Source organism: Centrocercus urophasianus, unplaced genomic scaffold, assembly GCF_019232065.1.
Source record: "Centrocercus urophasianus isolate 14NV4802_14NV808 unplaced genomic scaffold, USGS_Curo_1.0 seq_13, whole genome shotgun sequence".
Lineage (NCBI taxonomy): Eukaryota > Metazoa > Chordata > Aves > Galliformes > Phasianidae > Centrocercus > Centrocercus urophasianus.
The window spans coordinates 11,289,580-11,303,346 of record NW_024884475.1 but is presented as its reverse complement, the minus strand read 5'-3'; the positions used below and the strand labels follow the sequence as shown (position 1 = coordinate 11,303,346).

The 13,767-nt window shown below is 38.0% G+C and overlaps 1 protein-coding gene across 1 annotated transcript in view; it reads right to left on the bottom strand.

The window, feature by feature from the left end:
- EVC2 (EvC ciliary complex subunit 2) overlaps positions 1-13,767 on the bottom strand; it is a 67,124-nt gene that overhangs the window by 42,879 nt on the left and 10,478 nt on the right. The window contains exons 4-8 of the mRNA XM_042812778.1: positions 13,689-13,754; positions 9,924-10,110; positions 7,375-7,484; positions 6,194-6,256; positions 2,572-2,706 (exon numbers count right to left, since the gene is read on the bottom strand). Of these exons, the coding sequence (XP_042668712.1) occupies positions 2,572-2,706; positions 6,194-6,256; positions 7,375-7,484; positions 9,924-10,110; positions 13,689-13,754 (561 nt within the window). The remainder of the gene's footprint in view (positions 1-2,571; positions 2,707-6,193; positions 6,257-7,374; positions 7,485-9,923; positions 10,111-13,688; positions 13,755-13,767) is intronic.

Genomic DNA, 13,767 nt, shown 5'->3' with positions numbered 1-13,767 from the left:
CAGTACTCAGTACAGTACAGTACTCAGGTAACCCTGAGTTACTGGAAAGACTCCAACTTATCATCGTGTTGGACAGCTAGAAAGGTATAAGTGTAGTTCAAATACATATCTAGGATCAAATACATCACCTTTGTTTCAGGCTGAACTTTTTATATATCAGATGTAAAATATATGTACTTACAGATCAAGAATACAAATGAAGAAATAAATGCAAAAAAGGACAGCAGACTTCAGTAGGCTTACAAGAGCCCTCTAGGAGATTATTTTCTGCTATAAACTTTTCTATGACAATTTTTAACAAACTACCAAGGTATGGTAAGATTACACTGCTATAAGGTGAGCAAAATGAAACATTAATCCTATGAATGATAGAAGTGAGTCAGATAGTTCACAGATCAGTGAGACACCCTTGAGACTGAGGTCTAATAATACACAACAAAATGCTGCAGATATCTGATGCTAAGAACAAATTGCCCCTTTTTAATAAAAAAATGTTATGAGAAGTTTTTCTGTAAAAATGAAACAAAACAAGACCTTTTTTATTTAAAGGGATTATTACTTCAGGCCTACGAAAAATAAAAAACATCAATGTATTAACAGTAATTTTCAACCATAGAGAGGCTGGAAGTGATTTGTGAGATCATCTGGTTCATCCACCAGCCTGATATGAGATCCCCTCTGCACAGGATCAGACAGAACTATTACTGCAAATCTGTAAGAAATGTAATTCACCTTATTTTCCCACTTACTGAAAATAATGACAAAGTAAACTGTCCACAGAATTTAAACTACAAAGAAAATGTGGGGAAACCTCACTGCGGCCTTCTAGTACTTGAAGGGAGCTTATAAGCAGGAGGGGGATTAGCTTTTACCATGATCTGATATAGTGATAGGACAAAGGAGAATGGCTTTAAGGTAAAAGAGAGGAAACTTCAGTTAGATGTTATGAAGAAATTGTTTACTCAAAGAATGGTGAAATGCTGGAAAAGGCTGCCCAGAGAAGTTGTGGAAATCCATCCCTGGAGGTGCTCAAGGCCAGGCTGGATGGGGCTCTGGGCAGCCTGATTTAGTAGGTGGCAGCTCTGGCCACAGCACGGGGTTGGAACTACATGATGTTCGAGGTCCCTTCCAACGTAAGCCATTCCATGATTATTTGAATCTGATACAGTTGAATAAAGCAAACTCCATGCACTTAGTCCCAAAATAAATTATTTCCAGCAAAACTACTCTAGCCTCTAAAGCACACTCTGAATTGCCCAACTGCAGTGCTTCCCCCTGCTCTCCCTGGACTGCCTCCACACGTGCCACATCACAGCAGTATCCCAAAAATTGCATATAAAGGGTTTCTGAGGTTCGAAGTTAAATGGCATAGGAAGAATAAAATCTTAAAACCACTCACCAGAGCACACATAACTGTGCTCACAGCTGTATTTCAACCAAATCTTTACATTTATCATGGAATTTTTTTAAAAACCTTTAACAGACACCTTCATTATGGATTACAAATTGAAGCTTTCTGGGTGTTTGAAAAGTGAGATTACTAAAGAAAAAAAAAATAATCAAACTGAAATTCAAACACAGAGTTAACAACATAGCTACCAGTTAAAATTTCCCTGTCTGTATTATCTGAATTTGACAGCACCAGCCAACACACTTTATACTGCCCAACAGCCCCAGGGGGATTCTCAAATGACTGGTATTCTCTCACCTGTATCATTACTCCCATCCTAACCCACCATATTTAGACCAAGCCCAAGCTGAAACAGCAAAAGACAGAGGGATGCTGCCCACTTGACCCAGTAGCCCACCAGGAGACCCACCACCACATGAACAGAGGATGGATTCAAATCTCTAAGCATTCCTTCTCTTACAGGACTGCTCTCATCACCACAATAGTGACTGAGTTCTCTAGCTCCTTCCCACTGAAGTTGTACCATTTCACATAAATATCTAAATAATTAATAAAATGAGTGAATGAAACTTGGGCCAATCTGATGAATATTCATCAAACTCTGCATTTTCTCTTTCTGGCCCAATATGTACTGGAATACTTTCTACAAACTGGCACGGCCTAAATAAAGAATACTGTAAATGCTTTCCTCAAACCCAACCACTCAAGAGACTAACGCAAATCCAAAGAACTAAGAGATCCAGATTAAAGCCCCTGTCTGTTCCTGTTAATCATAAATACTATTTGGATTCAAATCTGCTGCATTCAGGGTGAACGGTCTACTCCAGAGACTTTCTGCCTTTCATTATGGGAGAAAAGCGAATGATGAAACTTAGGAGAAAGATGAAAACAAATGCAAGGCTAATACTGCTCAGTTCTGAAGCTTAACATCCAGGAATTGCCAGCAGTTCTTCTGATCAGATCATTATTAAATCCCCTCAAAATCTGACTGCGCTAAAGATTAGGGGTTGAAGACATTACACAAGCTGTGAATCCAATCCAGCACTTGGTACCGTTTTATTTATCTTCAAAAACTCTTCAGGTAATCTGTAGTCCTTGTATCACAAGATTTGATCAACAATAAAATTATATAAGACACTGTTAAAGAATGTATAACTCACCTGGTTTTTACTATAGAAACTCCATCTTAACAATTGGGTTCGGTAAAGAATGAAGAAAACAGCACATGTCAATACCAGGGAAACAAAAAAAGCAATGAAGAATCCTGAAGCATGGATAGCATGGCTGTAGGAGACCTGAAATGAAAATACCATGTTACATACATACAAAGATAATAGTCAAAGATTACAGCTCTATGCAACATAGTAAATTACTTTTAGATGGCTTTGTGCAATATCAGAGTTACTCAGCATTACAAGTACTAATTTTTATTAATATTAATTTTATCAACATTAGTAGTGCCTGCTTTCCATAGATTTTGAAGCCTACATGCCATACATATGTCCAACTAGCTCAAATGCCTCTGTAATCCCAACTAACAGATTGAATTATAAGTGCTTCAACTTCGGGGCAGACTTACCTAAAGCCTGTTTAATAGCATTGCCAGAATCTCCCAGGTCTCACTGAAATTAGCGACATTTGATGATGCTCAAAGCCTTAGAAAAATCAGTCTAATGTCAGCTACCAAAAAATAACAGTCATTCCTTGATTCAATAAAAATGCAGGGATAAAACACTGTACGAATTCAGAATGAATAAGTAAATGACAACTAACAAAACCACCTGATGCATGCACATCCTTACAGTTTCTGCATAAGCCAGACTTAGAAATAATAGCAGAAGCACTGGAACTATAAGTCAGCTAATATTATTGTAGGCCTTCCACTTTAGTCCTTAATTTAATCTTTAAATGGAAGCACATTAAAAATTAAGTTTTACTTCATGCTTCACGTAGCAAAAGCTAATTCATTGTTTAGTTCTTTGAGATGTTTGGATGAAAAACAGCATAGCTACCAGTATAATATTTCACCACAAAATAATCACTTTGCTGAGGGTAGTGTAAATAATTAACATGCCTCTTACAAGCAATGCTTGTCATCTTTTAAAGTAAAAAGCTGAGAGCATTCCATGCAATCAATAGATTTCTGCATAGGAGGCAACAATCAAATGTGGTCTGCAGCTTAAAAACAATGTATTCCACTTTAACAGCAGAATTTTGTCTTTTTTTTGCCTGCTTATTCTGTCTCTGATACATGTTTTTGAACACTGAAATAAATTAAATGAACTCCCTTACGTCAGACGTTGTTTGGCTCAGCTCCACAAAGATGCTGGAGACACTCAGCACTCACTCAGTTTTCATTTATTTTGAAAAATAAAACAATATAAAATAATGCATTCCCAGAAGCACCCCTGTATCACTGAGGATGACCAGGAAGAACATTCAGCACATCCACAGCAGTGTTATTAACAGCTCACTCCTCCTCTAACTCCATGCTGCGTCTCAGTTCTTTGTCAGAAGTTCAGTTAACACTTCACAAAAACTTTGAAGAGCAAAAAGTTAAGGAAGGGGAGCCAGCGTCATGCCAAATCACTTGGCAACAAAATATCTTCATCTTTAAATTTATTTGAAAGATTTAACTATTAAGTCCTTCTCTAAGCTGCTGTTTATTCCCTCCATAGATTTAAAAGGTTTTGCCTCTCTAGCCCATATCTCTTGAACATCGCTAACATCTGTGTGTGACTTGAGAAGACTACAGTTCTTAACTACTCCTCAGCTTCTCCAGTTGTGTTGGATGGCCAAAGAGGACATCCCACAATGGTTCTTATCGAACTATGCAACACCAAGGCTCTGCCTGAAGTTCTACTTTCAAGGAACAAGAGATACCATATGTAGTACTTAGGAAAAAAAAAAAAAAAAGCTGCTTAGGAACCACTATCGCTTTGCCTTAAACCACTTGTGTTTGTCTAATTTCCAAGCACTCTGAAATTTAGATACCTATCCAGGCTTTTAGAAAAAGCAGGAATCCGGCGAAGCTGAAAAGAAGCTTGTTTAAGATTTGGCACTGAAAAAATACTGCCTAAGGAATTACTCTGTGCTTTGTAAGTAAAGGCTGAGATCCATAGTGTGACAGTCTGTTATCAGGGCAGACAGTTCTGTTAAGAGGTTAAGCTCATGTGGAAAAGTCACTGGATAGAGAATTACCTGTGCTTTTACACTTAAGCTGTATTAGATGGACAGTCAATTTCCTTGGATATACGCTTGAGTAAAAGGAGTATTAGAAGGATAGTCTACTTCTTTGGATATGGCAAAGCCATAACAGGCTATAATGCCTAAAGCACTGCAGCAGATGCTGCAGCAGGGGAAACCAGAGACCCCCCTATAAGCCACGGAAGAGGACCAGTGTCAGCACTGAAGGCTGACTTTCAAACCCACATGCAAAGCTTATTTCTTAAGTGAAGTGAACAGACATTCTTCTACACCCAGGAGGGGAGTAAACTCTTCAAAAGAGCTGACAATAGCAGGACTAGGGGAAATGGATCCAAGTTGAAGGAGGGAAGATTTAGGTTGGATGTTAGGGGGAAGTTCTTTACAAGGAGAGTGGTTAGGCCCTGGAACGGGCTGCCCAGGGAGGTTGTGGATGCCCCGTCCTTGGACGTGTTCAAGGCCAGGTTGGATGGGGTCCTAAGCAACCTGATCTAAATGTGTGTGTTTGGTGGCCCTGCTAGGCAGGGGGGTTGGAACTACATGATCCTTGAGGTCCCTTCCAACCCAGGTGATTCTGTGATTCTGTGACATTAGAGGCTTGGTTTTCTTTGAAAAGGTACTGCACTCCCATTGATTTGAGAGAAAAAAGCCTGACAAAAATCAGCTCAAAGTAATCTCTATCACACACATTCCATGCAATGTAGTCAGATAGGAGAAATGGTTCTTCCTCTTTTCACTACATCTTCCTATTCAGTGCCAAAAACATTCAGCTAAGGACAGAGCCATGCAGTACTCAGCCCCTGAAGCAATGTGGGAGACATCTGGCAAGAACACACAGATAAGCAATGCTCATGTGTCTTCCTAGCCCACATTCCCACATTACACAGGCAACCAAGCACTTCCATTCTGCAATGCAGAAGAAAGAATTCACAGGGTTTGTAAAGCTTTCAAGAACAGCACAACAAACATGCTATTAAACCACATGAAAGCTGACAGACTTAGCATGGCACTACCACGACTGTGCAAGCAGTTCATTATTCTAGCTTCAAAGTCAACTTTTAATATTTACTTGGTCGCATACATGTATTGTTTTCACCACATAATTTTAAATAAATCAAATTTGAATGTGGGAGCATTTACAACAGTCGAAGCTATGGGCAAATTACAATACATTTCACCTTTTTCACCACAATACATAACCATTTTGTCAACAGGTGGAGGACAGCTTTAGAAAAGGCAAAAGCTTTCTCATGGTGGCTATGCCCAAGAGCAGGTGAACAAATTCCTCATTACAGTTCTCTGTAGATGGACATTGCTTCAAATGAAAAAAAAATGGCTAGGAATATGAAGGAACTTGGTCGATTTTCCATACTAAATATTAATGCTTTAAGACAACAAAGCTTCACTGTTTTCTTCCTCTTAAAACCAGAGAAGGTAGAACCTGTCTATAATTAATAACCAGTTGCTAAGAGTAATGAGACTTAAGTACATAAGCATATTGTTAGCCCCCTAGGATTTTGTTTAGATTACCCAAGTTTAAGAAGAGGAGTCTGTGTAATGTAAAATCATAGCATTTACCTCAGTCTTTTCTTCTTCAGTTATTGTGAACAATGTGGTCAATGATACAAGATCTGTTTGATTCTGAGAAAAATATTACAAGTATTAAAAATGAGCAGAATCCAATAGATAACACTTTCAAACAGTCTAGAGTTTCTACAAAAGTCTCTCATTAGAAAAAAAAAGCTATACTTCACATTAAGCATAAAGCTGAAATAAATCTGATATGAGACTGCAATGGTAACAATGCTCTGTGCAACCCATTCCCCTTCTAACCATGCACAGGCTTACTCCAGTGCTCACAGAATTACATTTTTCTGTACATATAAAATCTGGACTGACAGAAAGTGCAAAGAACAAGATTCTAAGCCACTGCATATGTATTCTGGGGATCAAGGTTAGCAACTCACATAATCAGATCTGCTAAATATCCATCAGTTCTGCTAAATGTCCTTTACTTTTATGCTTCCCTGATTCATGAGTCTTACTCTTTGCCACTCTAGTACACAATCATGCGCAACCATCATTTTTTTCCCTCTAAAACATGGGAGATACAGCAGCTGCAAATGAAAACATATCCAGAGGTTCTAACTACATGCATTTATATAAACCACTGGGAACTAAACTAGCCATGTTTAAGAATGAGAAATGGTTACTTTGGAAGAAACCATTTCTCCTGTGTCATTAGTCCTGCTTCCTACTCAGGCTAACTCCTGTATAAGGTCACTTGTTTCAGAGCCTGGTGCAACTGAGTTGCACCAAAAATCACCAAGGCTGAAAAATCCTGAGCTCATCTCAATCTGTTGAAAGATATCAAACCTCTCAAACTTAGACAGTGGTTTTGGTAAAAAGAAATTATTTTCTGATAAAAACATGGCAAAACTTTCAATCCCTAACAGACACCAGGAAAAAGCTCATAGGAGGTGTAACACATTTTCAAGACACATAGGTCAAATGGAAAGAAATAAAAAAATAGTGAGAAATGCTACAGGACAACACATGAAAAGCATCCTTTACATAAAGCTATGACAGATAATTTGTGTATTTAAAAATGTACGGTACAGAACCAAGGAGCCCCACAACCTCATTTCCATACATACTGGCCTCACCACAGGTCTCACTGCTTATGTAGACAAGTATTGCTTTGTAAGTGTTTCTTTACAGAAACTAAGAAGATGAAAATAAAATTGTACAGCAAATACCTGTGACAAACTCCTGAAAGTCAGCTGTGCAGGCAGCGTCAAGACCCTACCATTCCATGTTTTCTTTGCATCAAGAAGTGCAGTATAGTTGATTGCAAAATATTCCCCAACTGTTAAAAGAGAGAGGAAAAAAAAGCACGTGTAGATTAAATACATGAGATACATCTAACAGTAAAATACTGGCCTCTCAGTAATAGTGTCTGAATTTTCAAACAGTAGCTATATTGACTTAAAAATAACCTAGCAGAGTTGTATATCTTCTTTATATGCAATACTGGGCGTGATTCTCTGAAGAACTGAGCACCCTGCTGAGCTCAGCTGCAGTTATAGATGTTTGCAAAATATGGAAAGCAAGTTTAACATGAATAAAACATTTTGGAGTTTAGGTTCCCCTTATAGACTGCGCTTCCTCACCAGCAAAGGTACCCTCTTAGAAGCCTAGCTGCAGTAAGCTCACAAAACCCCTCAAAAGGGGAATGCATCCTGAGCCTATCAGCATAGTAGAGAAGAAGAATGTGGATAAATTTGCTCTATCTCAGGAAAATTTCTCAAACATCCCCAGGGAAGATCTTGGAAAGCACTGTAGCTTTTCCTTTCCAATACCTCCAATCCCCCACATCCAGAGTAGCCAGTTCTTGGCAAACATGGGCCTGGCAACACCCCTTCTACACGCTGCATCTACTAACTCAAGCAAATTTTGCACAGGATCTGGAAACTGCTTTAAATAATGCTTAAAGCTACTGAAAAACATCATGTTTGGACAACTAAAACTAAACTTTTTTTTTTATTATTATTATTATTTTTAATCAGATGAATACTCTGCACTGTAGCCACTAACCAGTTGGTTCTGTTCTCACTGAAACAGAAGAGTCTGACTGAGATTTCAGCTTCGTTTTTATTCGCAATGCACTGGACCACAGGAAAATCATTCTAGTTAACATGCAGCATGACACTACGTCATGCTAATACAGCATGCAGGACTTATATAGCATAACCTTTATGTTCTAACTCAGTTAGATTCATTTCCTGATTCAGTAGCTTCAATAACTGCAGCAACACATTTTACTGCAACAGCTCTGCAAGTCTGTTTTCTCTTCTTTTCTCAGAAATTATTCTTTTTTAGGATCATCTGTTCTTAAAAATCACAGAATCATAGAATGACAGCTAGCAACTCCTCACCCCATAATCACTTGTGTTTTTTTTTTTTTAGAAATGGAGCCTAGCAATCCACTTTTAATCAGAAAACAACCTTGGTCTACTGATTTTCCTTTCCTCTTTGGAAATTTTTCCACTCATAAAACGCAACAAAAAAACCTAGATAAAACTCCCACTAGAATCAGGTATTATTCGAGACTTCTGAAGTTGCAGGAGGAATATCCTAATCCTAAAAAGCAAGCAGTTAATTTTCTATGCACATCTTCCAACTCTTGCACATGTGCTTAGGAAAGAAAGGACATTTTATGAATGTGCAATGATCCAACTTCTACTCAGGGAACTCGCTAACACCAAGACTGGAATGTCTTTTTTGGTCTATTGCTTCAATTTTATAATTTGCTCCAGTCTAGGGAGAGCAGAGCTGCCTTCTTTCAGATTAATCATCTTGCTGACCTACATGGTCTTTTGTAATTCCAATCTATCCAAGCACACCAATATGCCATGGTTTTAAAATAACGTGTTTGCTTACTTTCCAATTTTTTAGCTTGGATAAATAAGAAATATCTGTCAAATATGACTAAAATTGCTTGCGTAGCACCTTTTAAATATATCCAAAATGAACAAATACCATAATGAAAGATTCTGCTTCATTTTGATGGCAGTGTCTTTTATAGATTTCAAGAGCTCACTGTGCGCCTTCGAGATTAGAGGAAGTTTAAAGTCAGGAGCCAAAATGTGAGTTAAGAATTTTAAACTGCAGCACAAAACCTGATAGAGAATATTTCACCTGTAATAATTGATTGTCACGGAGTTGACCAGATCAATCTATGTTCGTGACAGGGGCGACAGGCCTCTGCCCTCCCCCCCCACCCCAGTCCCAAGAAAATGGGAAGGAAGGAAGGGAAGAAAAGAGCAGCGGCAACAATCTATGGAGGAAAACTTATTTTACTATAATATCGGAATACAAGATAACACAATATATACAATTTAATTGAAATTGAGATTAATAAATCAGACAAGATGAGAGAGAGAGAGTTCCCGGGACCGATTCAAATCTGAAAAGCTTGGAACGGCTAGGAAAGCACCTCCAGCACCCACTGCAAGGCAGCAAGAGAGCGCCCCCCCACCCGGAAGGGCCAGATCCCGTGACTGCTGTAATGTACAGGGATAGGAACCTGGGATTGGGGCAGTGACACTTTAATGCCCCGTACACTACATGATGTTTTGATGTGGAATACTGAAACCCAAAAACAAAAAACAAAAACAAAAAAAACATAGAACCATGACATTGATAATTGGAGAGTTTACACCATCAAAAATAAATAAATATACTGATTTGAACAGATGTTCTTCCTCCTGTGTAATCAGGGCTACATCTTTGCACAGTTTGTTACCTTGCAAGAATCTTTTCCTGTAAATTTGCATCCCATCTCTTGTCTCATTACCACTGTCTTTTTGAACATGTAGACCAGTGATATTGTCCAGAAGGATAAGATCACTGATGTTTCTTGAGAGCAGTGAGTTGGTGTTATTAATCAGAAGTCTAATGTATGCAATTTGAGGGTCATGTTCCACATCCACCTGAAAAGAGAAATACTAACAGTACAAAATAGCTGTACATGCATTTAATCAGCAAAATTTGTCATCCTGATTAATAGCAAACGTTCACTATACAAGTAATTCAGTTTTTGAAGGCATTCTCAGTGACCTACAAGCAACATTATACTTGGTTTGATCTCAAAATCTCAAGGAGACTTTAATTTTCAGTATGCTATGCCGTTGCTTAGAGACAAAGAGACAGAAAAGCAGTAGTTAAAAACCCAGCTCTCCTGCTGAGCCAGAAGTAACTGAAAACCAGAATTTGAACATCCCTTCGATAAGCAAAACCATATAACAACTTAAAATCAGATTCTGTAAAATTCTTAATTTTTGTATCACGGAGATGTTTCTTCTGCAAGCTGTTCTCATTGACAGTTCATTCTCTTCACTCTTCTCTATTTCCATTCTTTTTTTCAAGCAACTCTCCCAAGAGTGCCAGCTGCCACTTATTTGCTCTTTTGACTTAAGGGCTGATTGAACCACCAATGCACTTGGGGTTCAGAGCTGTGCTTCCAGACAGTGGCAAAGTTCATGAATTAATAAGCAAGCTCTAGCAATGCAGTTAGGTGATTTTTTCTATTTATTCAATTAAGCATTTGTTAACTAATGAAAATGTTAATGTAACTAAATGAAATTACTTCGAGCATACTTCTCACATCCCAAATTGCTTTCCTTTATAAACTAAAACTTGACCTAATCAATGAATCAAGAAAATACATCTTGAAAGAATTCAGGTTGAAGCCACACAAGCTGTAAATACTGTTACACAAGTTGTACCTACTACGTTATGTTCCATTGTAAGTGTGGATGGGCTGACACACATAAAAAAAAAGTATAAAGGAGCTGGAAAAAATGAGAAAACTGAGACTTTTCATTCGCTCATTTGTTTTCCTACACCTTTCTCTTGCTCTTCCGTGAGATGAAGGCAAAAATTCAGATTTAGTGGTCTTATCCCATGCTTTTAACCAGACAGTAACTGAGGCAAATACCTACAACAGAATAGCCAAAAGTAGGTTGTGTATACTCATAAGTAGGTGAGGGAATGGAAGCATTAGTCCTTTCCTTCTGCTAGCCCAGAGTTTTAATGCACACTTACACATATCGTATGTATTATCTTTGCCCAACTAAAATTGCATTTCTTTTTCATTTAATTGAATAAAATTCTTAATTCAGTGATTAAACAAAGCAACCCGTCAGAGAGATCACAAATCTGTTGCCTATTTTCTACTGCAGTTTTCATCAGGCAGCCAAAAGGTCATGCTGCATTTGTCAATAACTTTAAATACTTGTCAGACTTTGCTTATTTCTGATCAGCAATGAGTTTTACACTAAGTGGCAGTGGGGAAAACTTGTTTTGTTTTTTTGATATGAGTGAATAAAACAGCAGATGAGAACCAAGAAGCAGGGAAACTGTTGGGTTTCATCTCTCCTAGACACAATGTTCTCCATATGCTGCTGCCATTGAGATCACTGGCTGCTGGTATCGCCTTTAAGTTGCAACTCTGATTTCCCTCAAGATATTTTTTCTCACTTTTGGAGCACATCATTAAGCTGCCAACCGGAACAGAACTCGGTGGCAGCCACTGATGACGGTGATAAGTGCTTATTTCATTTTCTCTCTGCCACTGAAGTGTGTTATCATCCCCTACAACAGATCTCACTCCAAGTACATGGGTGAGTGGAATGAAAAGAACCACAGCAAATGAAAGAACCTATCAGGAGGAATTGCCATGGAAGTGAAAGGAACGGAGGATATTTGAAACCAACTTCAAAGAAAGGTGATCTAAGACATGAGAATGCTTAGGAGTCCAAAATGAGACAGGTAAGTTTTTAAAAGCCAAACAGGCAAATTTAAAGATTTTGGCTCTGCTGAAGAATTTGTCATTATGAAGCACTACTAAATGCTCATGTGATACTACACAATGAAGGTCCTAAAGGAGCACATTTCTGGTAAGAAAGAAAAACTGGGCACTCAAAGCGCAAGTGAAATCTGAACACCCTAATTACAGTCAATGTATTTCTATGATTAAGTGTTGGAAAAACACTGTCTTCAAGAAGGAAACGTATGTCATCTCCATGCTCTGAGCAGTCAGTCATGGCTAGTGGTTGGGAAATGTGCAGATTCACTTTTTTTTCTTCCCATTTGAAACAGTTAAAGACAACCATATGGCCAGTCTGCCTCTTAGTAGGAAAGCATCTGTTGTAATGAATTAAGATTGAAGTAGATGACAAGGTAAGCAAAGAGAAACAAAACACAAAATACATTTGAAGATGGAGGACAATTCACATACAATCACACAGTTTTCAGTAATTTACAACAGGTAGCATTGCAGAATTATTTTTTAATAATCCTAGCATCTATAGCAGACTAACTTTAATCTTGTACAGCAGGATTTCACAACTTTTAATTAGTAAGCATGAGGCTGTGCTATGAATAGCAGAAAACAACTGCATGTAACAATCTCAAACTCTCATTTTGAAAAGCTCCAATATAAAAACTGGAAATCCACAGTCCAAAAATATTCAGAATATTCTGTGTTACTGTTTCTTACTCCTGAAATGCTCACTATTCAGCCTCATTAATTATGACACGCAGCCATTTCAATAATGACATTATAGCTAATGAGTGCCATGAGTGCAATGAATATTTATTCTCTTTCTGTGCAGATGATCTGGTGCAGGTCATAATGTCACCTCTTCTGTACTGGGTACTAAATTCTCTATCCTCAAATGTAGCATGTCGATGTTTGAATTCAGATTTGCGTTAAAGTTGGATGCACTTTCCTTTTCCAAGGGGCAAGCACTGTGAACTGTCTCCAACTACAAAATTCATACATGATTCAACCAACATGAGGAAAAAACAAAACAAAAAACAGGAGGTAAAAAATGAAAGAAGAAATAACAGTCTAAGTAGATCTACCAATGTATGCTTGCTGAAAACGTAAAATGAATGTAAAATGCAAAACTTGAAAATTCTTTCAATCAGCGAGGCCTTTGCTCCTCATAAGCATTTAATGCAAGTCAAATGATTTTTTTTTTTTTTTCATTAAAAAAAACTCTGCTCTTAGCTAGGTTCTATTCACTATGCTGACTGTAACTCTTGGACTCTTCCACGGCTTTGTGACAGGATGTTCAAGGACAGAGTAGGCATCACAGAGCTCAGTCGCCCGTGCTTCAAAAGGAGTCCATACTTGACGCTGGTAAGGCACACACAGTTAAGCCAATGTATCTCAGAAGGCTTATCACACTCTCTAAAGAAGTTTCTGTCATTACTCAGTCTCGTTCACTTGCTTTCTCACATTTCTATTTTCACAGATTCACACAGAGGTACTTTACAATGGACATAATCAAAATCCTCTGAAGTCTGGGAAAAGATTTCACTGACTTCATTCAGTTATGAATCATCAATGCAAAATTACTCATCTTGCATAGAGAACAATCATCTCAACATAAAAATGTGCCCACATTCAGTATGGATACCATTCTGTCAACTGTTTTTAAAGGACATTTGAGTACAAATTTCCTATCAAATTAACTAGATAAATGTAAACAAACCTTACCACAGCACATTTCTGAAGGGTTATTCCAAAGCCAGAGGATGCTGACAACTTGGACACATCTTCAGACTGTGATGAAAGG